The sequence below is a fragment of the Zootermopsis nevadensis genome, unplaced genomic scaffold, assembly GCF_977971745.1.
Source record: "Zootermopsis nevadensis isolate Lab colony 2312 unplaced genomic scaffold, Znev_1.0 Znev_ptg000017l, whole genome shotgun sequence".
NCBI lineage: Eukaryota > Metazoa > Arthropoda > Insecta > Blattodea > Termopsidae > Zootermopsis > Zootermopsis nevadensis.
Window position 1 is genome coordinate 5,649,530 of NW_028259149.1, and position 24,828 is coordinate 5,674,357.

The 24,828-nt window shown below is 34.9% G+C and overlaps 4 protein-coding genes across 14 annotated transcripts in view; 3 read left to right on the forward strand and 1 right to left on the reverse strand.

Moving 5' to 3' along the window:
* The first annotated feature begins 50 nt into the window (after positions 1–50).
* Uba2 (Ubiquitin-like activating enzyme 2) lies at positions 51–11,592 on the forward strand. Of its 2 annotated transcripts, XR_015535466.1 has the most exons (14): positions 51–226; positions 2,004–2,158; positions 2,371–2,658; positions 3,270–3,337; positions 3,564–3,779; positions 4,403–4,521; positions 4,960–5,089; positions 5,865–6,082; positions 6,389–6,559; positions 7,188–7,270; positions 7,736–7,830; positions 8,353–8,521; positions 10,466–10,556; positions 11,241–11,592. XR_015535466.1 is itself a non-coding variant. In XM_022073692.2 (13 exons), exons 1-12 carry the CDS (start codon positions 83–85, stop codon positions 8,517–8,519), a joined length of 1,854 nt encoding a protein of 617 aa, XP_021929384.1. In that variant the 5' UTR covers positions 51–82; the 3' UTR covers positions 8,520–8,521; positions 11,241–11,592. The 2 variants fall into 2 exon arrangements, 1 of the variants encoding a protein (XP_021929384.1); XM_022073692.2 differs by lacking the exon at positions 10,466–10,556.
* Positions 8,965–13,988, reverse strand: LOC110834493 (carbohydrate sulfotransferase 11). Of its 3 annotated transcripts, none has more exons than XM_022073695.2 (3): positions 13,792–13,988; positions 11,290–11,492; positions 8,965–10,396 (listed from the first exon to the last, which is right to left on the reverse strand). In XM_022073695.2, the coding sequence occupies exons 1-3, from the start codon at positions 13,810–13,812 to the stop codon at positions 9,733–9,735; spliced, it is 888 nt and encodes a 295-aa protein (XP_021929387.1). In that variant the 5' UTR covers positions 13,813–13,988; the 3' UTR covers positions 8,965–9,732. The 3 variants fall into 3 exon arrangements, 2 of the variants coding, with proteins under 2 accessions (XP_021929387.1, XP_021929386.1); XM_022073694.2 differs by lacking the exon at positions 13,792–13,988 and adding an exon at positions 13,085–13,744; XR_015535468.1 differs by lacking the exons at positions 8,965–10,396; positions 13,792–13,988 and adding an exon at positions 12,283–13,075 and having other exon boundaries at positions 11,352–11,492.
* Positions 13,989–14,012: 24 nt separating this feature from the next.
* LOC110834492 (YTH domain-containing protein 1) lies at positions 14,013–16,504 on the forward strand. Its single transcript, XM_022073693.2, has 2 exons — positions 14,013–14,146; positions 14,335–16,504. Exon 2 carries the CDS (start codon positions 14,409–14,411, stop codon positions 15,783–15,785), a length of 1,377 nt encoding a protein of 458 aa, XP_021929385.1. The 5' UTR covers positions 14,013–14,146; positions 14,335–14,408; the 3' UTR covers positions 15,786–16,504.
* A 392-nt stretch (positions 16,505–16,896) lies between these two features.
* Spn (protein phosphatase 1 regulatory subunit spinophilin) overlaps positions 16,897–24,828 on the forward strand; it is an 85,796-nt gene continuing 77,864 nt past the window's right edge. For 2 of the 8 annotated variants that reach the window (XM_022073649.2, XM_022073653.2), the window contains exon 1: positions 17,163–17,585. The gene's annotated coding sequence lies outside the window, so the exon portion shown is untranslated. Of the gene's footprint in view, positions 17,086–17,161; positions 17,586–24,828 lie in introns of those variants that run through there. The other 6 variants (XM_022073655.2, XM_022073656.2, XM_022073650.2 and 3 more) reach the window with 5 other exon arrangements.

Consider the following 24,828-nt stretch of genomic DNA (forward strand, 5'->3'; position numbering starts at 1 on the left):
GACATATTAAACTGTGGCCAATATTGTGATGTTGGTATTAATCTATTATATTGTCATCCGTGTTACAAAGTAACGCGAAAAAATGGCAGCCAGTATTGCCGGTGTATTTGAAGAGAATCTAAAATCTGCTGTTGAAACCGCCAAAGTTTTGGTTGTGGGTGCGGGAGGTATTGGCTGTGAACTTCTGAAGAATCTTGTGCTCTCAGGTTTCAAGGATATAGAAATTGTAAGTTAGAAAATGTAATGATATATTCGATACATTTTTCAGGTCTGTTTGAAATTTATTTTTGAATTTGACTTTTAAAGTAGTATTGGATAGCATACTGTATTGATTTTATTGTTTAGGTTTCATACCTTTAAAAGCCAGTATTGTGAAACTATAGTCTAAAATTTGGATAGAGGTTAGGAGTGAACTGGACAACAAAGCGGCCTACTGAACGATCTAGTCTGTGCGTCTGTTTCTTATCGGAGGCAATTTTTTGCAAAGAAAGTCGTTTGTCTTTTACAGTATGACCAATACACCAGGCTAATGTTGGAACGGTTGTTTATCCGCCCCCCCCCCCTTTTGTTGAAAATTTGTAATTTCTCTAAAAAAGGGGATGGAGATTATAGAATACAAGAATTTTTTTACATTTTGTAGATTCTTTATAGGCCCAAGCCAAGGATGTAGAAAATAACAACACAATATATATCTATGCGTGCACACACACATACATACATGCACACACATTTTCTGTGTTATGTTCTTTTGAGCCCATGATAGAGCTGGCCTCAGACCTGCACTGAGGCTGACTCAACCATGAGGCCCAATAGATGGGCTCCCCCCATTCTTTCCTGAAAGTGGAAGCAGAATCCAACTTCTGAAAGGTTGTATTTTTATTGTTTTATAATTTAGAGAATAGACATTACACAAGGGCAAATTTAAATTTTTTAAAATTTAAGTTATAAATTTGTATGCTAAGAAATTTTATAGTAATATGTACTTCTTCAGTTGTATTATCATCATAACTCAAATTCATATAAATACGTCTTTTTCTTCTGTGGATTTTATGTTTAACATGGCTTTGTTATATAGATTTTGTGTTGGGGTGAATTTCTTAAGGTTTTACTCATTTTTCATTCCATATTTCTTCTAAAAATTGATTTTGGGTCTCAAATGATGTAGCTCTGCCTGATGTAATGTGTGAATGCCTTTTTACCTATTGTTTGCAATTGTATAGGTTGCTCTGTTGTATGGCTTAATAAGTTGGTTTTTTCTAACTTTGTATGGGAGTTTTCAGTATAATTTGTGTACATTTTTATACAGCAGAGAAAATTAGTTTCTTTATTTAACTTGTTACTGGACATGTCATGTATGGTACCCCTGTAAAAACTTCAAAATTAGAAATATCAAAGAATGGGTATTTAAAATTTGAGAGAAATTTCTTTTATAAAGCCTATAGACACAAATCCAAATCACCTGAAGAAAAATTAGAATGTATAAATCCCCAATGAAATGGAAACCCCCTAGGGTTATAATGCTATTCCTCTGGAATTTTTATGCATACTTCTGGTAAAAAGATATGAGCTAGCAAATTGTTAAAATTGTTAAAGACCTGAAGGAAAGAGATTACTTAGAAGATCTAGGTGTAGATCTCAGGATAATATTAAACTGGATTATGAGAAAAAATGGGTAGAATAATTTGGCCTTTATGGCAGTTAACTAACTCAGAAGTGAAGAGATGCTCATCTAATCAATAAATCTTTGTTGTTGTTTATTTTTATTATTTTTTATTTATTTGTACTCCAGAGGTTCCATACTGTCTTTACAAGAGCTTGCTACTGGTGCTTATACTGAGTGAGATGTATAAAGAAAAGCAAACATAAGAAATGGGAGACAACTTTTTATGAGGAACTGTGTAGAGAATGTGGCCAGTACTTGAATTATCAGTGTTTCAGTCAGTGACATTTTTGTCACTGTTATACTGTTATCTTTTCTGCAGTTTAGTGATTTTTCTTTTCAGATTGATTTGGATACCATTGATGTGAGCAATTTAAATCGCCAATTTCTGTTTCATAAGCAGCATGTTGGAAAATCCAAAGCAGCAGTTGCACGGGAAAGTGCACTGACATTTAATCCTAATGCATGTATCAAAGCATATCATGACAGTATAACATCGTAAGTAATTGTAGTATTTGTTATACCTATTTTGAAATGGGATCTTAATAGGTCCTTGGTTTATGTATCTATTTTCCTAGAGTTTCCTAGGTTTTACTGCTGTAAGCACCTCAAATCTGACATATACTTTGTCATAATTTTGACATTACTGCTTTGGGAATGTACTTTTTTTTCAGTTTTTACTATTATAGTAGCCGAAATTTTCTTTGCAGCTCTGAATATGGGGTGAGTTTCTTCAAGAGATTTGCATTGGTGATGAATGCCCTGGACAATCGTGCTGCTCGGAACCATGTCAACCGAATGTGTTTAGCAGCTGATGTGCCTTTGGTTGAGAGTGGGACAGCAGGTTATGATGGTCAAGTCGAGTTAATAAAGAAAGGTCTGACGCAGTGTTATGAATGTCAGCCAAAAGCAGCTCAGAAAACATTTCCAGGGTGTACCATTCGCAATACACCCTCCGAGCCCATTCACTGCATTGTATGGGCAAAACATCTGTTTAAGTAAATAATTACGTTATTTTGTATGTTTATGTGTGTGATTATGAGAATGCAGTTTTATGTGTGGCTAGGATGATACATGCATTTATGTAAAAATGTTACTATAATTGTTGACCTCAGATGTGAATTTGCATACAGATGTATGTATTATTTATAATCCAGTTTTTCCTCATTTTTTCATTGAAAGAATGTGGTATTAGTCATCTGTATTTTGAAAATAGTTTGAGCTTATATCACAACTGTGTATTTATGCACCAAATTGAGTGGGAGAATTACCACAAATGATTACTAATAATTTGGAAGGAGGCAGTCATTTGGTGTATTTGAAGGTACTAACTCAGCATTTGCCTGGTGAGCCTGAGAAAAACTACACATTATCTCAGTCTGAATAGCCTGACAGAGACTTGAATTGGGTAGCTCTTGAAAAAAAAAAAAAAGGTTTACAGCCATAGTTTTCATGATGTAGCTTAGTAAAGTCACAGAAGACTTTGATTGTGATGACTTGTTTAGATGAGATATCAAGCTGTCACAGCAACAAATATGACTGTCTTTTTCAAGATTTCTTTCTACAGCATTTGAAATTATGCTCATGTGTAAGTTTGCATTTTTTTCAGTCAGCTGTTTGGAGAAGATGATCCTGATGAAGATGTGTCACCTGATATGGCAGATCCAGAAGCTGCAGGTGAGAGACTGTAATTCTGAAAAATTGTTAAATCGTATCTCATAGAAGGTTTCTAGTATGGTAACACACCATATTGTCACAAGCTTCTGTCAACTTGACTTGAAGTTAAACCCTTCTCCTTGCAGCACTGTATCCAGCTTTTAGCAGATGGTTGGTGAAGTGCCCTCTGACAGAGTATTTTTTGTTTGGCATGTACTGTATATAGCTTGACAATTTTTTTGATCAGGTGGTGCAGGTGATGCTCTTAAGGTTGCATCAAATGAGAAAGGCAATGTGGAGCGTGTGTCAACACGTAGTTGGTCACAGTCTTGCAAATATGAGCCAGAGAAACTCTTTCACAAGTTGTTTCATGATGACATCAAATACTTACTCAGTATGGATAACTTGTGGAAGAAAAGAAGACCTCCAACGCCTCTTCTTTGGGGAAATCTTCCAGATGCTGGTAGGCACTAATATTGATTCTCATAGTAATTGTAAATTGTGTATCCATCTTTATGATTTATAGGTCTTCTAGCTGTGTGTAATTAAATCATCATCTGTCAACATTTTCACTAGTCCTCTTGCTTTTTGTCAGCATCCAGTTCTTTGTCTTCCCAGTGGTAATTTGTCATTGTCAAATGTTTTCAGCTCATTGCATGCCTAGTGGACAGTTATTCTTTGTACCTTATCCATGTTCTTGTTTATTTAATGTTTAAATTCTGGCTCTAATATGTACTTATTCAGATGTTATTGTAATTAACTTATTTATAGGTCACAAGAATATCTTGTATCCCAGCTTTATCAAAATTGTACTATTTGCTGTTGTCACTCCCAGACCTTCAGGACTATAAAGTGTTTTTGCTACTAATTACAGTATTATAATAGAAGGAATTGCAAATAATAATAATAAAGTAAAAATAGCTTTCACAATTTTGAGAATATGTTGAAATCAAGGCATATATCCAGTGAAGACAGAATATTTTTATATACATAATATACAATAGCTGTTGTGAAAGAAAAGCTATTTTGTGAAGTGTGTCAAGACTAACGCTTGAAAGCTGTTTCATAAAGTTAACATATCATTAGTTGCAGGCTGCAGCAGAAATGATATAGAGAGTGTATTGAAAGATCAGAAAAACTGGAGTATTGCTGAGTGTGCCCAGATATTCGCTGACAGCTGCAGAAATCTCAAGAATCAGTTTGAGGTAAAAGCTTGTAATTACTCTTCTTTGGTTCATGTCTAGTGTCACAGTCGCCTTTGTGAGAAAGGGATGTCAGCTTCACTATCATCATGCAGGGAAATATGAAAATGAGGGTACTTAAAAAATACAGTAACAAACATTACTGTGTGCAAGAATTTATTCTCATACATGCATGTGTTACACATAAGAATACTTTGGTGTACAACACTTTTCCACATAGTTGCCACGGGTGTTTGAGCACCAAGGAAGAAATCATTGTGAAGCACCTTTAACCCGGAAACAGCTTTGTGCTGCACTCCAGTATCAGTTGCATATTTCCTACCAGCCATTTGCTCCTACAGGGATCTGAAGATAGGAATCATTTGATGCAAGGTCAGAAGTGTGTGTTGGTTAATCCAGATTTTCAGTTTTCTTGAATGTTTTTCATGTATTGTGTTGCAGTCATTGAAGGATGATGATCACTTAGTTTGGGATAAGGATGACAAGAATGCAATGGACTTTGTTGCATCGTGTGCAAATATACGAGCTTACATATTTGGGATTTCTCAGAAAACACGTTTTGATGTTAAATGTACGTATACTGTTCTTTAAATGTGTAGTAATTTAATAAGAGAAGTAGGCAGAGTAGAGGAATTTTCAGACAAGGAACATATTTTAAGACAATAAATTGGAAACTAATGTCATCAGTCTCATTGTTAATGACTTTCAGCTGAGGACAGTACACAAAATCATAAGATACTTGTGCTATTTTAGTCTGGCAAATATAAAACTGGCATTTTGGACATTTTTCATTAATGATGCCATATTACCAAAATGTGTTTGTTTATTAACATGTTTTTGTCACAAAACTAGTGTAGCAAATATGTTTATTGTTTATTTGGCTGTAAAATTGAAATCATGTCAACAATATTGAAGTTCTAAATTGCAACCTTTGGGCCACAACCTTGTGAGCTTAAGTTTATTTACAACATTGTAATGTAATATAATTATATGTACCCAGTACAGAAATTATTAATTTGGTTTTATAAAAATAAGCTAGCAATTATAACAATTTTATTTCAGTTCTTTTAATTTTTATATTATTTTCCAATTACAAAAAAAGTTTATAAACTTCATTTTGTTTAAATGTGGCTGACTTTCTGTGTGGGACTTCTAGTTCTTTTAAGTTCCAGAAGTTAGTATCAGTCCTGGAAAAACAAATCAGAATTTAAATTGTAACGTGTGACCAGAGTTTAGAACAGTTACTGGCTCTGTATTGCTTGTGTAAATGCTATTATTACTTTTAAAGAACTGTACATTAAATTTCTACATTTAACTATAATTTAAACTTATCTTCCCTCTCAAAGCTATGGCCGGCAACATCATCCCTGCTATTGCGACTACAAATGCTATTATAGCTGGTGTTGTGGTGCTGCATGCCTTCAACATATTGCAGAATAATTTGGAAAGTTGTCAGACAGTATACTTGAGGCCCAAACCCACCCACCGAAACCAACTGATTGTGCCAGAAAAGTTTCTGAATCCTCCAAATCCAAAATGCTATGTCTGTTCTCCAAAACCTCAGGTTTGTTTCTGCTGTCTTTTTTTAATATTATTAGCTAACAGAATATTGTTTACTAATTGTATCTTAATATATTTAACATGTTTCCTGGGTTGTAGTTGAACACTCGGTTATTAAAATTATGTTACAGAGCTGCAGATATGCTCACTGAAGATTTTTATTCCTCCATTAAATATCTGCATATCATATTATATTATGTTATGTTGTATTGTACCCATGAGTACTGAGTTTGTTTTAGCTGTATTGAATATGTTTACATGACCAAAGTTTTATCCTGTGATAAACTGCAGAATGGGTGATGTTTTCCAGGTTACTCTCTGTGTTGATGTAAACTCCATGACAGTAAAGGATTTAGAGGAGCAGGTGTTGAAAAAGACACTCAATATGGTGGCTCCAGATGTAATTCTTGATGGAAAGGGAACTGTTATCATTTCTAGTGAAGAAGGTGAAACTACAGAGAATAATCTAAAGAAGCTTGAAGTAAGTTAACTTTGTTATAGATAGGTTATAGTCGCGTGCTTTTCGCTCCTAATAAATTTGCTAAGAAACCTCTCAAAGTCAATAGATGCAGATTTGAAAATAATGCATACACCTGCTTTATTTTATACATATATTATGTATTTGTATAACCACTGTGGAATACAGTTACTAGAAGTAAAGAAGATTGTTGAAGTAAAGGAGTTTACCTTATTCCAGATAGATATCTTGTACAAGATTTAAATTAGTGAGATTAAATATTTAATGAAGAAGTAAACTTTAATTGTCTTATGGCATGTTTTTTTATCATTAATAGAGGCAAAAGATGCATATGGGAAATACAAATACTTCAGATCAGGGAACACCTTTCCATTCCCCTTTATTTTATAGTTTTTAAAAGACAAGCTTGTATTCTACAATCATGAAGCAGTGGTTATACAGGTTATAAGCTTATATGACTGAAATAGTTATTATGCCCTTAAGTTTTGTACATTTCAGTTGCAATTTTTTCTGGAAACTGCATGGAAATCTTTAATTTTTATGTGTCGAGACAAAGGCCTTCATGACTCCAGCTTCATGTGTACCCATTCTGACTGTGCTTGAAGGAATATAATTTTTATTTCTTTTTTAGGAGCTTGGAATTGTGGATGGAAGTGTTTTGAAGGTGGATGATTTTCTTCAAAACTATGAACTTAGCATTACAATTGTTCAAAGGTAATTGAAATGTGAAGATACTGAAATATTTGTATAGCTGTTAATTTTTAGGTTATGTGAAAAATATTCTGCTTAAATACAGTAAGAATAAAGAAATAATTCTCTGTAATATAAAGGAGAATGACAATTTTAAAAGAATATGAACTTCTTTAAAATGTAAACAATTTTTATTGTCAATTTTGTAAAACTAATGTGCCAGTCTCATGGAACAATGAACTGTAACTCAGATACAGGATGTTAGAATATATGCACGGATTGTGAATTATTGTAAAAGTTATGACTGACATTGTATGAGTTTGTACAACAAAATAATTTTTGCAAAAATGTGAGTTGTTTCAAATGTACATTGCTGCAAGTCTCCAAAGATGATAAATTCAAATTATCTCTCCACAGTTAAAGACATTTATTTTTTGATATTCATAAATCTGTGTATAATAGTACTCATGCTTCTCACTTCATATACAGGTTAGTTCCAAAGGATGGACCTGATTTTGATGTTGTTGCTGATTCATCCCAGCTAAAGCCAAAGGAAGATAAAGCAGAATCATCTGGAGCTAATGGTATAAAATATTATGCTGCTTTTGTTTCTTGTATGCTAGTCTTTTTCTCCAGCAAACCATGTTACTCTGTTTATATAATAATTAATTTTTAGATTCTGTACTCAAGACAATCCAAGGATGAAACTTTGTGTAAGAAATACTGGAAAAGTAGAGAAGTTAAAATCTGATTGCAGTGTGTTTATACTGTTATAACTATAAATAAAAAATTTAATATATATTGAAATTGTATCCTGTCATACACTTTATGTTTATGTGTGTGCTTGTCATACATATGTTCACATATATAAGCAACCAGTTTTACCTTAGTTTTTTAGGTGAAATGTCTGGAATACATGCATTTTTATGCTGTTTCTCTTTTTCAGGTTATTTTTTGAAAAATAAATGCAACAGTTTTGTTACATATTAAGGTTTTCTTGATTGTTTGGTTGTATTTTAAATTACAAATTTGGTAGAATTCAAATGTGTAAACCAGAACTTAATAGTCATTCAGTTTCTGTGATTATTCTCAATGTGTTTTGTTAGGTGCATCAGATCAAGATGATGATTTATTAGAAGTGGTGGAGGAACAAAATCCCAATTTCACAACTGCAGATTCCAAAAAGAGAAAGACAGCTGGTGAAACAGATGATGGCATTTCAAAGAAACAAAAGACTAAAGATGTTGTTCTTGTTGTTAGAGGCGAGATATAATTGTAAGTATTGTGGGATCACTTAATTTTGATTTTAACCAAACACAAATTATTTGAATGCACAAGTCATATAAGAAGGACAATAAAAAATGTAAATGTGTGAAATGTAAAAGGGCTTTGCTATTAAGTACTCCTCAAATGAACCTTTCAGTGCTCAATGAAAGTGGAAAACTATAAGGCATGAAACCAGAGTAATTATTTGTAGTGATACTAACATAAAAATTATGTTCATCAGTTCAGAGAGTTTATTGTTACATTTGATTCCATGAATGTCACTCATCTACTACCAGGAGCAGCTACTAATTATTTTCATGTATCTGTAATGTAAAATCTGGCTGCCTCTGCCATTTTTTTCCATCCTATCTGCCTGGTGGTTGCTAAGAGACCATACAAAGTACACTGTGTAAAGCAAGCTATGTCCGCTTTGTTTCATTGCTAGGCAGCCATATGGTTTAATACATAAATCAGTTTATTGGTTATTTACAATTCTTATGTTTGATCATCACTCTACAGGTTATGAATCTTACAAATTTATTGTATCTTGGCAGAACCTGTGACTTCCTTAGTTCTGCAGAGGTATTTATATAATACAGGTTTAAAAAGTAGGGCATATCTCAGAAGCAGTCTTTGCAACAAAAGGCACTGAAATATTTGTGTTATTACATTTTACAGTGTAATGTGTATTTGGAAGATATTATTGAAACTGTTTCTCCAAATTTAATCTGTAGCACTGAGAAATGTATATGCACCAAACTTCATTAATTTGGAGTGCTTCAGACCGAAAAATATGAACTTAATATTAGTAGACTTTGAATTATCCAATTTTCTATACATTACATGCTGGTTTTATTAATTGAAGCTAGTGACATTAATAGTGTAATTAGTAATAAAATAATTCTACAAGTGAAATGGAGGGAATGTTGCTAATATTACATAAACTATATCAGTTGCTTAAAATGAAATTTAAACATGAATGTTGAGTACATCTGGTCACTTATTGTATGAAGAATGATTTAGTACTGAATGAATTTTGAGTTATCCGATAACAAATTAATTGGGTTTTACGTAGAATTTACACAGTGAAATACCCATTTAATATTAAGGTTTACTATCCTACATACTTTATTTCAGTTATTTTTGTTGTTTAAATCCATTATCCGTTAGGTTAACAATGAACAGAGATTTCACTTGGGCAGTCACAGTTTAGGCATGTATTATGGGGTAGCATTTGGTACTGATAAATCTGTTTGTCCACTCTTGTTTTGTGCACAGTTTATATACAGTTGTGGTGAATAATGGAACATTTCAAAGTCCATACTATAAATTTCATAGAGGGCGCTGACTTGTTCTGAAAATAGTTGCTGAAAATACTGACAAGTGATATTATAATCAGTTGGTCCGCCAGAAGTTCGTTGAAGGTGCGGAAGACTCGCATTTAAAAGTTCTAGCTCCATATTGTGCATCACTGATACTTCCTTTTCATTCGAAAAATTTTCCATTTTTATGATGGCATCATAATGAATAGCACAAGGTTTACAGTGATCACTGTAACGGTTCCAGTGAACATCATATTTTTTGGGTGGTATTACAAGTAACCACTCTACAAACTCTTGAAATGTGGGCACAATGGAAAGCTTTTGGTTATGGTTAATATCAAATATTTTGTTACGATTTAGTACTGGTCTTGTGAGAGCAAAAATGCGCGGAACATAAATCCACGCTTGTGAGGTGAATCTTGAAGTATCTTCAATCCGATCACGGTAGGCAGACACCAGGCGTTCAAATGGATGTCTCACTACAATTAATTTATAATAGTCTTTTGTTGTTATTATTCCATGAAGTTCTTCTGCACTCTTTGGAGACAAAATTCTTATTTCCCTATTGTGAACATAAAAAAGATCATCATCATCATCATCGTTACAGGTTTTTGTTATTAAACTGTTCCAGCTGCAAGCTTTGTATTCAAAATTGATCTTTCCTGCTTTCATGTGATCATCCTCTTCTGTCTTTTGGAGTATACTGATGAACTGGCATCAGAGTAAGTTTTAAGAAATGTTGGTTATAATGAACACTTTTTTTTCATCATTTCCCATACTTGTAATTCATTTCGGCTAATTATGTTGAAATCTGCACCTTGCTAAATCATTATGCTATTCTTGTACTGTTACTTGCATATTATTTCTGTTGGTTAAAATCTTGGCATATATTTTACAAGTCATTTAATTGTAAATTATTCGTTATTTCTATTAGCTTTCCTATAACATGACATAATTGTTATTTTAATTCCTTATGTGTGTTACCTGAGCATTCTGTTTGCAACTAATGTCTTAAATTCATGGAGAATTGTGATACATGAGACTTTCATTTGGGACACCTAATTCAGAATTTATACCAGCTAATCTGACTTTTCCCACTAATTCCTTTTTAAGTATGCCAGGATGGTGCCTTGAAATTGGTCTCTTCATCATTTAGAATCATAGTCCCATCTTATTTGTTACTAATATATATAACTTCTAGGTGATATAGCATAATTAGCCAAAGATGACATAAGAGTAATAGTAGTAAGTAATACCAGCAGCATACCATAATGTGGCATGTTTTGATGAGCTGCATAACCATCAGTGTGCTATAGACTTTACTTTGGTCAGAAATAATACTGTATTCCCATGCTAACACATTTTGAGTTATGACATCCCACTAATAATTCTCTATCCTGTTTCAGATGGTCAGCACATGTATTGTCCTAGTTGAAGGGTTAAAATAAAATTTACCTGTAATATTCATCAATATGCGTCCTATTAGCAAGGTGGCTAAATAATGCAATCCATGAGGTAGATGCTACCTTGTGAATCCAACAGTACAGCAGTTTGTGTTCGTGATTTACCAGGAAGTGACGTCTTTGCGGTAGCCTCAAATCAACCTTGACTTGTGAGCAGATATTTTTTGTTTCCTCAGGGTGGAAAGTCTGTGCTGTCTTAAAAAGAAGACAAAGTTTCATTTCTTTGATGATATGCATTCATCCTTTCATGAATTTTTAATTTCTGTGAATGTATAATAAAGTTTTTTTAAAATAAGGTGTTTGATATGTGTTTTGTGTACTGTCTTAAAATTAAGACAAAGTTTCTTTGCTTTGATGATTTACATTAATTTTTTAATTAATTTTAAATACCTGTGAATATGTAATAAAGTTTTTAAGGTATTTGATATGTATTTTGTACACTGATACAGTTTTCACATATTTGGTGCCAGAATTGTCTAATATGGATATAGTGTTAAAACAAAATATGTTATCTGTGCATGGTGGCAAACTAATGGTAATGATTTTTGTAGCATTAGTGATGAATGATAATTGTTAGCTTCTGCAGAGACTGAGTAAGTTAATTGAAATATAGGAGGTACCTTTTAAAGGTGCTACACATATGCACATAGTTAAGGAAAACTTGAATTGGCACAGGTACCAGTATTGGCATGTTTGGCATGAATACATTCTTGCCCACTTCTATTGTTTGTAGAGAATTACACTGATATAGGAGTGTTCAAGTAGAATATTTCTGTGGTAGTGATTACATAAGAGCTCTGTTTGTGGATACCCCACTCTGTGATGCCTGTCATCACTTCTCTGCAAAATGAGTGCCACAGAAAAGATTAGCTGAGACAGTCACATGACTGAATTAAGGAATATGTTCTGTGGTGTGTCAGTGAGTGATACAGGTATGTTATAGAGAAGGTTTACTGAGGTAGAATTATTAATGCCAGACTCTTACTGGGTCTGCCTAATCGTCCTCCTAGCTGCCAGTCATACAAGCAAAAATTAATTTGTTTTGTGATGCTAATATAATAGATGCAGTGGGTAGAACCATCATCAAGTCAGTATCTCTCATTTCTTCTGCTTGTTTTGTTTTCTTAATAGCCCTTGTATGCAGCTGCAGCACCATTAGAAAGCACTTCAAGATCAGAATTCCTAATTGGTTGATTCCCATATTGTATATATGTTGTTAGCTTTCATGTGTTGGCTGCAAAAGCAAACAGAATGGATGTGTAATAGGGAGATCATGTTTTCTTATCCATTGATTCATCTTGGAATTACTCATTGGTTTTCAATTAACTTTGTTATTTAGGGGTTTATTTTCTGTAACTTAAATTTTGGTTTGTGTAAGTCATATTGGTCATATTTTGCATGAAATTGTAATCACTCTTTGCAAAAGAGTTTGTGAACTGTCTCAGAGATGTTAAATATTTTCATTATATTCTCTTATCAGATTTGTAAGTGAAAGGCTGCAAGAGAATACTGTATGCTGAAGTTGATGAATATGAATAACTTATGTCAAAATATTTATATTATTAAGGAAAGTGACAAATTTACAAGATTCATGTTATATTGCAGCTATGGCCAAAATCTGATTAAAATATAATTTATGACAATAATAATAAAAATTTAAATTGCTCATGCAGGCAATCATGAAGTTACTTTAAATTACTAATGTAAGTGAAAAATGCAGTCAAGCTATGCAGTTCTTGGAAAACAGCTTTCTCTGAAGTAGAATATTGTTTTGTATATATACTTACAGATCCTTTGGTACAGGGCTTTGATAAGGCAGTAGATATATTATTTTTAAGCCAGTTTAATTTCTTTGATATTATTTTCTCATTCCTGTTTAATTGAAGTATGCCTCTGGATATGAAAGTTAAATTAAGTGACACAATTAACACAACTATTATTAATATGCATTTCACTGATTTTTTAAGCCTCAAAATGAAAGTGCAACTCATGGTTTCATTCTGATTGAGGTTTGAATTTAACCTTTGAAATAATGGAACAATGTTATGTGCACAATGCCTTGCAGAGCATTGGGAGGAGCAGTGTGATACTGTCAAATTGAGTTTTCATGTAACCATAGTGGGAGGATGGAGATACTGGAAGGGAAGTAGGTTTGCTGATAAGATGGGCCTTATCTTAAGTCCAGCAAGTCTTTACAAATAGTTGCATGGGCTTAGAAAACTCCAAATGTTAGAATAAGCAACATAATAGCAAAGGTGGCATATTGTCATCTCTTGGATAATATAAAGTTTTTAGCCCTGGTTGATCAGAACGTTGGCTTCCCTCAACAACTGAAATCTGACATGTGTGTCCCACTCTGTTAATAATATGATTCAATAACTGCCAATTCAAAGAAAAATTCAGTCCATTTCAGATTATAATACAAACACCAAGTTAATTCTTAAGGCGGTAAATATTGGAAACTGTCAACGTAATTACTGGTAAACAAAATTACCTGTGGTCGTAAAGCATTCATACAGGTAAAGCTCTATATATTATCGAAAATGCCTAGGCATTTGTATTTCGTTTACATCGCAATGTTTACTTCTGCAAACTCTCCTGTTTGCTTTAATAATCCTGTTTATGATTTTATAAGAAGAATGGGACGGCAATGTAGAGCATTCCGATCAATTCCGACGGTCATCGCACTCCGTGAGAAATTTCGATAGCATACTACGGAATACATTTTCAAATGTTGGTATTGCTAGAAAGCAGAACAAATAACAAAAGAAACATTTGATGTGTGTGGTATCTGCTTATGCATCATTTATACTAGAAAATGTGTTATTATTAATTTCATATCTTATAAGGTACATATAAAATTTAATACGTTCTGTTTAACTATATGCTGTAATTTGATGTTAATTTTTTTGGTTGTCACCTTATTAAGAGATATAATTACAAATTTATAGCAGTGTTTATGTAATGCCGAAACCGGTAAATAACCTTTACACTTGGAATTACCAAACTAATTTTATTTTACCTAATCTTTCTTTAGAATATGGGGCAGCCCTATCCTGAAGTTCATATCTACCATCAAAATTAGGAGGTGTAATTAAGATTCGGTAAATTATGGAGGATGGTGATATGGACGCTAATAACGATGGAGAAAATCTGAATCTCAGTTTTGGTGAAGAAATGGGCGATGAATTAAAATTGGACGAAATGCCAGAGTATGACACCCGCAGTGAGGTGAGTTCATCTTCATCGGATAGTGGCTCAAGTCAACCCAGTATAAGTTCTGTCAGTTCTGATTCATCTGACCGTAAAATTAGACATTCCAGGCACAGGAGGGATCGTTCAAGAGACAGGAAGAGCCCGACTCCAGAGGTGAAGAGGTCGAAGTCAAGAGAAAAGGGTAAATCTTATGACTATATAACAAAACTGAATTACTTATTCAGGGATGCTCGGTTTTTTGTTATCAAGAGTAACAATGCTGAAAATGTGACTCTTTCAAAGGCGAAGGGGGTGTGGTCTACTCTTCCACAGAATGAGTCTAAACTGAATCAGGCATACAGAGAATCTAGAAACGTTTTACTTATTTTCTCAGTGAAAGAAAGTGGGAAGTTTGCAGGTTTTGCACGGCTTCATGGTGAATCTCGTAGAGATGTATCTCCAATATCATGGGTTCTACCTCCTGGTCTTTCAGCCAAGGCTCTTGGTGGAGTGTTCAGAGTGGACTGGGTCTGTCGTAAGGAATTGCCATTTAATTCCACAATGCATCTGTATAATCCGTGGAATGAAGGTAAACCTGTTAAGATTGGTCGTGATGGCCAAGAGATTGAACCTAAAGTAGCAGAAGAGTTGTGTCGTCTGTTTCCAGTGGATGAGGGGATAGAAATGACTCCTATACTTAGGAAATCCAAGGAAGCAGCAAAGATGGTGAGGCCTCGTAGTTCACGTTACAGATATGATATTCAACACAGGCACATAAGCAGTAGTCGCTTTTCACCTAGATCATCATATAGCTGGCGTGGCCGTGGAGGTTCCTTTGGCAGGGGGCGTCGGAAATATTACCTAAGTAGCCGTAGTCGTATTGGCAATAGTGGCAACATTTACAAAAGTTCTTCATCTACACGGTCACGTGACAGATTCTCATTGTGGTTTGGCAGTCCTAGAGACAGTAGTAGACCATACAGTGGTGCAGCTGCAGCAGCTGAAGCATATGTAGCAGACTATATGCGATCTCTGCAACACCAGCTTCCACCAATGCCATATGCCCCTCCACCAGGGATGTATGGTTCCTCAGCTTCATCTCCATATGATGCTATGCCTCCTCCCCCACGCTACTATGATGGTTTGCCACTTCCAGAGTATTCACTGCCATCCCGGTCTAGCAGTCATTCAGACAAACGTTCTTACGATCGCTCTGTGGATGAGTTCTTGTGGCGAACAAGTGAGAGAAGAGACCGTGACAGAGATCACCATCGCTATAGGGAGCGACGGTAAGACTGATTTATTGTGTTTGTTCCTAGACTGTATTGTGCAGTGTTTGATTTTGTATCTTGCACTTCAGAGATCGCCATATTGAATGCAGTTAAGATTCTTCATTGTGAATTGTAGCAGAATACAATTGCTGCTCTTTTGTAGTGTGATTCAAGTGAGTGAGTGAGTTATCAAAAACTGGATATTGTTAAGTAATAATAGTAGAAGTGTTTATAATACACACTCATCTGGATAGAATATGATCCACAGTTTCATATATCTGCTGATATATTGAGTGCTCATATAGCATAGCATATATTTTGGGTACTACTGTATCCATAATATTTTGAAGCTACATGATTTAGGACCTAAAAATATTATAAAAATGTGTCGGTTTGCTTTTGCTTTGGGTTTATAACTTTGAATAGATAATGTGTCTCAAGTCATGAAGTGTCAATTCATTATGGTGTTCGTACTGTATTTGTGATTGCCTCATTTATGTCTTCGTATGTATGTTTTGTTTTTGGAATCCTTGAAGTTTTTCTGGTAATGCATTATTGACAATACATTATTTGAAGTATATGTATGTCCTACTTAAGGAATAGGGCACTAGTTTATTTCATAAAATATGTGTATAAATTAAAGTACTATAGTTTTATGGATGTATTGTTGAGTTGAATTATTGGAGGTTGTGCTGTATTCATAATTTTGAATTACAGTGAATCATTGTTGATTGTTTGTAATTAGTGTTATAATATGATTCAGCCCATCATTTCTACGAGTTACAAGACTCATGTAAGTATCTTTAGTAGCCACCAATTTAATGCTTACAGAACTTGGAGGATGTAAAATTGCAATTTCAAACCGCATAGTGGTGGGATTTTATATTGGGATGTAGAGTGTTTTTCCTTTCTGCTATGGTGTAGGAACAACCAATCAGAACAAACAGCGCGTTTTCTGTTAGCTGTCATTCGTCAGTATGTTTAAAAGCATCATGTGTATTGATCAATCACGTGACTCTGTGTCGGGCATGTTCAAGAAAAGCATCGTATGTTATGTCAGCTCTGTTAATTTATAAAACTGACACTGAATGGCGCTAGTGCTAATAGTTGTAATATACTCTTCGCTTAGAATTACGTAAAATTCCCCGGCGAAAGTGAGTAAGGTTGTGAGAAGTTTTGCTTGGAAAATGTTTACGTGTTCCTGTATAAACCCTAAACGTGTCCTAGGAAACATTTATACTTTAGGGAAAGAAAAATTGCTTGTTTATTAAGTAAAAGGGAATTTAAGTGGAGTTATTTACCAACATCGGTTTGTAACAAAGGTAAGACATACTTGTGATGCAGACTTAGATGTATTGGGGATTTCACCCGACCACAGTTATATTGGTATAATTTGAGAGTTATAAGGTAGTTTGTCTAAGATTGTATGGTTATGCTTCGCGTGACACCGGTGGAAACAAACATGTTACTTTCATCAGTTGGCAGCAGTCCGATATGAATGCCACCTGGCGATTAGTCGTTTGGATCGCACTCATTCGGGTTGTTGACTGGTGCAGACGAGTCTCTCCGCGGGTAGGTTTTGTAGATGAGTGTTGTTTTCGCAGTGAATATATAAATGAGACATTTTTGTAGGAAACTAGTGCTGTTCCTGTGATTGTGAATATTAACGAAAAATATAATATTTAAGTTATTTTACTTTGCAAACACCTTCCATTTTTTACTAGGGTGGGACATGCAATGTGTGTGTGCGTGGATCTGGAAGATTATATAAAGTGTTTTGACAAGGAAAACAATAACGGTCAACAGTAATCACCACCATGTGGTATGTGTCTTTATTTTGTATGTAAAGTGTTGGGCGTAGGTAGTCGTTATTTACACCTTGATTCTTTGTTTAGTTTAGTTTGGATTGAAATCGTATGTTATACAATACTCGTTATTTTGATAGAATTCGGGACATGAGCCCAGTATTAACCATTTAATTTTATTTTTGTTGATAAATTCATGTAACGTATCTGATTTGACCATTCATTTTACGCTACGTCTTCAAGCTGGCCAGTTACAATTTGTAGCGTTTTATATACGTAGAACTATACGAAATAATAATCGGCAGACATGCTAAGGCTACTTTTTATACACATTATTTACATCTACTATAATATTATACAAACACTGTTTTTTGATAATGCTTTCATTTTGTATATGCAGATATGTCTAAGGTTGTAGCATAGGTTATATAAGGTAGCTGTATGTAGTATAGAGTGTATGTGCCGTTAAAATGTGATATACGATCATGGTTGCGTAGGGAGCGATTTGGAAGAAAGCGGTTGTGTATTAAAACCCACGTTCTCACGGAGGAACGAGGGAAGATCCGATCTATATTTTTATTAGTGTGCAGGTATTAAATACAGGTTTTAAACGTGTTTAAAAAGTTGATGGCTGTCTTCAGACTGTCATGAAAATCTCAAATCCTACGTTTGAAAAGTTGTTTTTTAAAATAAGTTAAACAATGGTAGTGCTCATATTTAAGCTGGCACATTTGTTGTCCAGTTCCTGCCTTGTTGTTCTGTTTTGTTGTGCTTGAAGGATTTTCTTCAGAAACTTGGCTGCAGTGTTTTCTGCCATTTCCTCACCATCCTCATCAGTTCAATTCATTCTTCATTTTTACTTTTTAAACGTATTTTTCATGTTTATTAAAAAATAATCATGTAAATACATATAATTTAAAATTAAAGATAAAAATAAATTTTGCATCCTGAGTAGATAAATCATGGCAAAAAGGAATGAACATATGATGAATGTATGTGAGTTTGTTTGGTAAAACTTCAGTTTGTACATGAGGTGGTAGTTCAAATGATCAGTTATGTACTGTAATTGAGACTTAATCTGTTGTGTGTGATGTACCCATTTTTTTTTTTTTTATTATTTTAATCATGTGTATTCTGTTTTTAATATAGGAAAAACTGAACACAGAAAGAAGGTGACAGTTTTTACTTTTTGTGTAGTTTTGTAGGATATAGGTGTGTATAAGTGAAACAAAAGTAGAAAAGCTGGAATGTCTTTTTGTTTCTGTATCCTGTTGTCATTCATATGATGTAATATTTTAGTCAGAAATGAGTAGCTAGCTCAGGACAGAGTCCAGTAATAGGCATTTGTAAATACAGTGATGAGCCTTCAGGTTCCATAAAGAGAGTGAGTTATTTGAGAAGTTCGGTAACAATTATTGACTTTTCAAAGAATACCCTTCACCTCAGAATGAGTGAGTGATGAGTATTATAATATATGTACTGATTCACATTACCTTTTAGTATATTTACTTCAGTTATCCATAGTAGTCATGTCATACCATGATCTTCCTTCCATATTATAAATACATCTTCATTAGCAGAAACAATTGTGAATGATAGTAGTAAATTATCTTTTTTATGTTTCAAATACAAATCTGTTGTTGCAGAACTGTTTACATTGCATAATATGATAATTTTTTTTATTTCATTCAGTATCCGCTGTACAGAAAAGAAGTAAAAGTTGTTGGTCTTAAGTAGGTCTGTACTGTTTGTTATGTACAATGCATGCATGTAATGTAGCTAATATGTGTTTGTGTATATGTGTTAGTTCCTCAACATTGCAGACAGTTTCCAGCTGCTGTTCATCTTTAAGCATCCACTGCATCCTTCAATTCCCTCCATCCATGTATCTTTCATTCTTCCTTCTACTAAAAGACTTGTTTGGACCATCTGTTGTATTACATTTTTTGGACATATCTGTGTCATTTTAATTGTTTTTTCCCCTTTCAAAACAGCATTATACAAAGAATTTTTTATACAATTACATAGTGGAATTTATTGATGCTAGCCTCCAAAAATTCCACTGCCAGTTTTTTTATATGCATCTTAAAATTAAATACTTATAAGCCGTATACTACAGTATTTTCATTTTTGTCTTGTAAGTGTTTTGTTGAGCTTTTCATGTAATTCCTTTATTACATTACTATTAATTACATATTGTGTTAAATGTGTATTGTCTTGAATCCCTGAGCATTGTGTACTGTCATTAATTGTCAACTCCAAATATATATTTTTGAGAAAGTAATTACATTCTATTTGAGGTTTATGCAAAGTAGGCTTTATGTTTTTGGCTAATACAAACCAATATTAAATTTTCATGAGAAATGTTAATGTACTACCCCAACATTACATTTAATTGAAATCTGATCAGTAATTTCAAAGATGAAATATGAGGACAGACAGCCAGACATGGTTTCCCCATTGTGTTCATTCGTTTCACTTGTGGAAAGAATGTATTTCGACAGGACTTCTTCAAAACCAAAGTTCCATGTCGTCTTGGACACTGAAGAGCATTATGGCATTTCCCCCCTCCCCAGTTATGTATATTTAAATTTAATGTTTTAACTGTTGCTTTACATCCCATCATACATTTTAAGATGGTATCTGTGTCTGAAATATGCTTTTCAAGATGTGTGCGCATGTGTGCATGTGTGTTGTGTTTCTTGGGGAATATGGATTTGTTACCAAGCATTGACAGAATTGCATGTGGATTTGATGTACCCTCTGATTCCCTCCAGGTCCTTTTCCTTCTTTCGTTTTTTTTTCTGCTTCAGGTCCATTGGTTTGGTACTTTGTAAGATGTGAATGTTTGAGTTACCAGGGTATGTGGGTTGCAGTGTAATAATTCAGTTATCTTACTGTTGCATAAGTACGTTGTTAATAAAAACCATTTCAAATCAAATTTATAACAATTTTATATTTTAGCAATATTTTGTGTGTGATTGATTTTGAGTGAGTGTAAAGTGACAAGTATGGAGTTGGAGCAATTCTTCAAAAAACTAATTTCAGATTTACTCAGTGTGGAAGAGGATAACCATGTGCCATCCATTGTAGCTGGTTATTCATTTATGATATTTGAATTGATTTCCTAACCTGCATCAGTTGTGGCTCTTTGTATCTGCTATTATGGCATTACACTTTCAGATACATGGACTGCTCTTCAACATGCTTAACGCCATGCATTTTATGTTTAGCCTGACTTGTCAGAATGAATGTCTATGGTTTGGTAGCTTAAGGGACACTGTCATTTAATGGGAGACAAGGATGGAGGTAGTTGACCTCTGAGGGAAGCGAGTCTGAATTGCAGAGATTTTTAACTACGTTTGGTTCACATGAGGTTTTTTTGTGTAGGACATAAATTTCTAGTGAAGGAGAGTGCAAATCAGAATGTAAATAAATTGATCTACATGAACGTTGATTTGGTTGGTGCGTGATGCATATTATTACATTATTTGTGTTCTGAGTCAGTTTTACCGTTCACTACGATGGTACTGTTGCAGGTTACCCTGCCCACTTGTAACTTGAAGGCTATTTTTTATCATAGTTTCTGAAATGGTCAGCTGTGTCGTCATGGTTACAGTGCTTCGAGATGTTCAGAACAGTTGCAATGTGAGATAGTGTGCTGTGGATTTGGTTGGCTGGGGATGGCGCGTGAAATGGATTGGGCGGCTCTATGGTAGAAGATTGCGTCTTTCTGTGTTTTTCTGCGTCAAACGTAATGCAGTGGACAAAGAGGGGTCCGCCTTAAAGCGGACAGAAGATGTGTGTGTGGCCTGTTCTTTTAAAACTTCTGTTTTCCCCCACCATCTAGTGAAGCGTTGCTGATAAACCACTAACGCTGGATGTGACTGACTTCGCTCCCAGACTTGAAGGCAGTAATGGAATACTCATTTCGAATTTTGGATGATGGTAATGGACTATTAGTACCTTGGCGTCACATCGAATTTTCACTGTATCCAAGTTATGTATCGTGAGAGTTGTTTAGTACTTACGGGAACACTGAAGAACTTGTACTGCCATATCCACGCCATCTACCATTCTGGAGTGTCAACTGATGTCATGTCATGGCATTGTCGACATATGAAGTTCAGATTTTATAACAGTAGTGTTATGAATTCAGAACTATAGTGCAAAGTCTGAGAGGTAAATATAATTGATTTCTGTCTTCTTCTTTTTTAAAGTAACGTTGCTCACACTCTAGCTAAAATATCAAATTTTTCACCTGGGTTTTTCTTATAAGAAACTGCATTGAAATTTGGAGCATGATTATTTCGTGTATCGCGCATATGTAATGAATGCACTCTTAGTAATTATTATATACGTATGTTGTCCTATTAGGTTAATTTTGCGTGCGTATTTAATTGAATTTTCCAACGAGCGAAAAAGTACTAAGAAAGATAGTGGACTGCAAGAAATAATCGTCTAATCATCTTATTAAACTGATATTCTAAAAGTGAAAAGTATAACATCATCCAGGAATATTTGGTATGTGTGTTTCAATCGTTTCCAAACACTTTGGTGCCAATTAACGAATGTTTGGAAGCGATTTTCAAATAATTTTCTTGTTGAGGCAGTGCACTACCTCCAGTTTCGTTATGTCTTGTGTATATGGAAGAAAGTTGTGTTGTGGCAGTGATCGCTATTCCTGATTAGCGACAAACAATTGCAAATTTTTCCTTCTTTTATTTTCTCTACGACAGATGCTGAGATACAAGACCCATTGCCCGATCGTTTTAACGTACGAAGGCCGCTTTAAAAGCACCGCCTTCTAAAATCGACGGAACTCTCTGTGGCACGCCCTTGAAGCTGCTGAATTGAAACTTACTGTGGCCCGTAGGAAGCCTGGATGTATTACTTTTATTTCTGTTCTCTTATGCACTTACTGTCATGCAACAGTAACAAGATCTTGCCATTGGATGCAGAAAAGAGAACCAGAAGTTATCTCTGACCAAGTTATGTAGAGCAGAACCGGCCTGGAAGAGATTATAGTATAAATTACCACTTTGAAGCAAAGTGGTATCTTATATGTGCCACCTACTTCAACATTCAGTAACCCCTCATTTTGCCTAAGAGTGTATTTGTGGGTTTAATCGTAAAGAACGATTATTTCCATACCCCAATTTATCTATGTAATGGAGACGAGCTGTATTCTTTTAGGTATGAATTGAATTTTATTATATGAACTTGGTGCTTCAGAAGATTAAAAGAAGGTAATGAAATGGCTGTTCATATCAACGTGTTACATGCTGTCTAAATGTTTGGAACAGTTGAAATGTGAGGCAGTACGTTAAGGGAGTGGTCGAAATTGGTCTGGAACCCTCGTGGGGATAGAAGTAGGGGAAGATCAAGAAGAACTTGGAAAAGAGCAGCTGAGGAGGATGTTATACTACAAGGAGGCAAAACATAGAAACGTTGGTAAACATCTACCAGACTACACGGCGCAACAACCCAGAAGACAGAAACCTTCATGTTTACAATCGTTGTTAAAACCTCGAATCATACAGATTGTAAACATGTTCACTTCGATATTCAGTGTGAAATGCCTGGCAGGAGACTTCAATATTGAAGAGACTTGGAACGACGAATTTACAGTGATGAAGCCGACATGCTGGTTGCACGATTTAATCTTGACTAGAGTTTTGTGTTCCAGCTTGTACGTTTATCGGTAAAATATGCAGTATTAGCTGAGATATGTAATAAAGTTTCTACGAGGAAAGTGAAATTGAGTAACCGCCACTGCTTATCTGTGTGCAAGCATAACCGCATTACAATGTATTTGAAGGGGATTTGCGAACAAGAAGAGAGTCCGCGAATCTTCTATAGTATGCGTTGCTTGAGGGCAAGGTTATGAGTTTCCTGTGTGCCTAATCGCTGAACTTCTTTGACATGAATTCTCTTTCTGAAAAATCGACGAAGGATATTTCTAAAGGTCAGTAGCTTGTATGTACCTTATCTTATTGATTAATTAATAGTCGAATTGTGCTGCCTGCATTCGTTAGATAGCTGGATTTAAAAAGTTTACACCATAGAGCAGAGTACTTCTTGAGAAGCTAATTGTCTCGCAGCTGGTCGAAGTATGTTAACTAAACGATATATCGAAATTAACATGTCATCAAGTGACTTATTTGTATCGTATCCTGACTTCGATTCATAGACTATTTCCAATTTTATCTGGGTGAAACATGTAAGCCCGTTGAACAGCGGTGGGTAGTGTGGCAGACACGAAACGAGCCCTTCCGCCCCAACTCTAGGGTTGTTTCGTCAGTTTACCATCGGCGAAACGAAAAGTATTTTATTTTTTTTAACCCGGAGGTCCCGTCGCTGGATTCGGATGAATTATCCTATTTATTTAAACCACTTTTTAATATTATCCTTGATCTGAACCTACTTTCTCCAACTGGTCCCTTCTTCAGTGTTTCCGACAAATTTTACATGCATTTCTCATTTCTTTTATGTTTGTGAAATTTTGAAAGTCATTGTACGTGAGATTAGACAGTCTGTTGTTGTGAGTTAAGGTTGGGCACTGGCAGAAAGCCTCGCAGTGGATTCCATACGTGCTTATGTGGGTGTGGCATGCGACCCTGTGTCCCGCTGTGTGTTCTGGTGCCCACCTTCGCGAATTTGACCTCGCAGAATCACCAAAACGTCCATTGTTCCTACAATAACCTGTTATACATAATGGGTCGCGCAACTCTGCTTGTTCCTAAGATGTGCTGAGTTGGTTTAAAACCCCCAAATCCCCTATGTGTACGAGCAGATACACCCGGAAGTTGACAAGATAATATTTACGTCTCATGCCGTCATGTCTTGGGCTGTGGTAGGAAGGGGAGTGATGTTTTGAACCTCCCCCGACCTCTAAAAATATTGTCGTCAGAGAAACGCACACGAGCGTTGATTTTGCTTCTCGTTTTTCAAATAAATTAGTGGTAAACAGTGGCGTGATGTTGCAGCATAACATTTGAGGCTCTGTGTACCACGAGAAAAGCCAGTCACTGTAATTAAGCTCTGAATAGGACTTAATGTAGGCAACCAGTACACAGTTCTTTACTTCTGACATTAGTCTCAAATAAATCTGTTATCCCAGCTGAAAATGACACACCGGAAGACGAGGAGTAAATGGACACATCACCTAAAGATCATTGCTGATGTTGACTTATTAGTTGAAATCAGAAGTATCATAAAGCGAAAAGCTCAAGAGCGCTCTTAGATGCTATGTTGGTC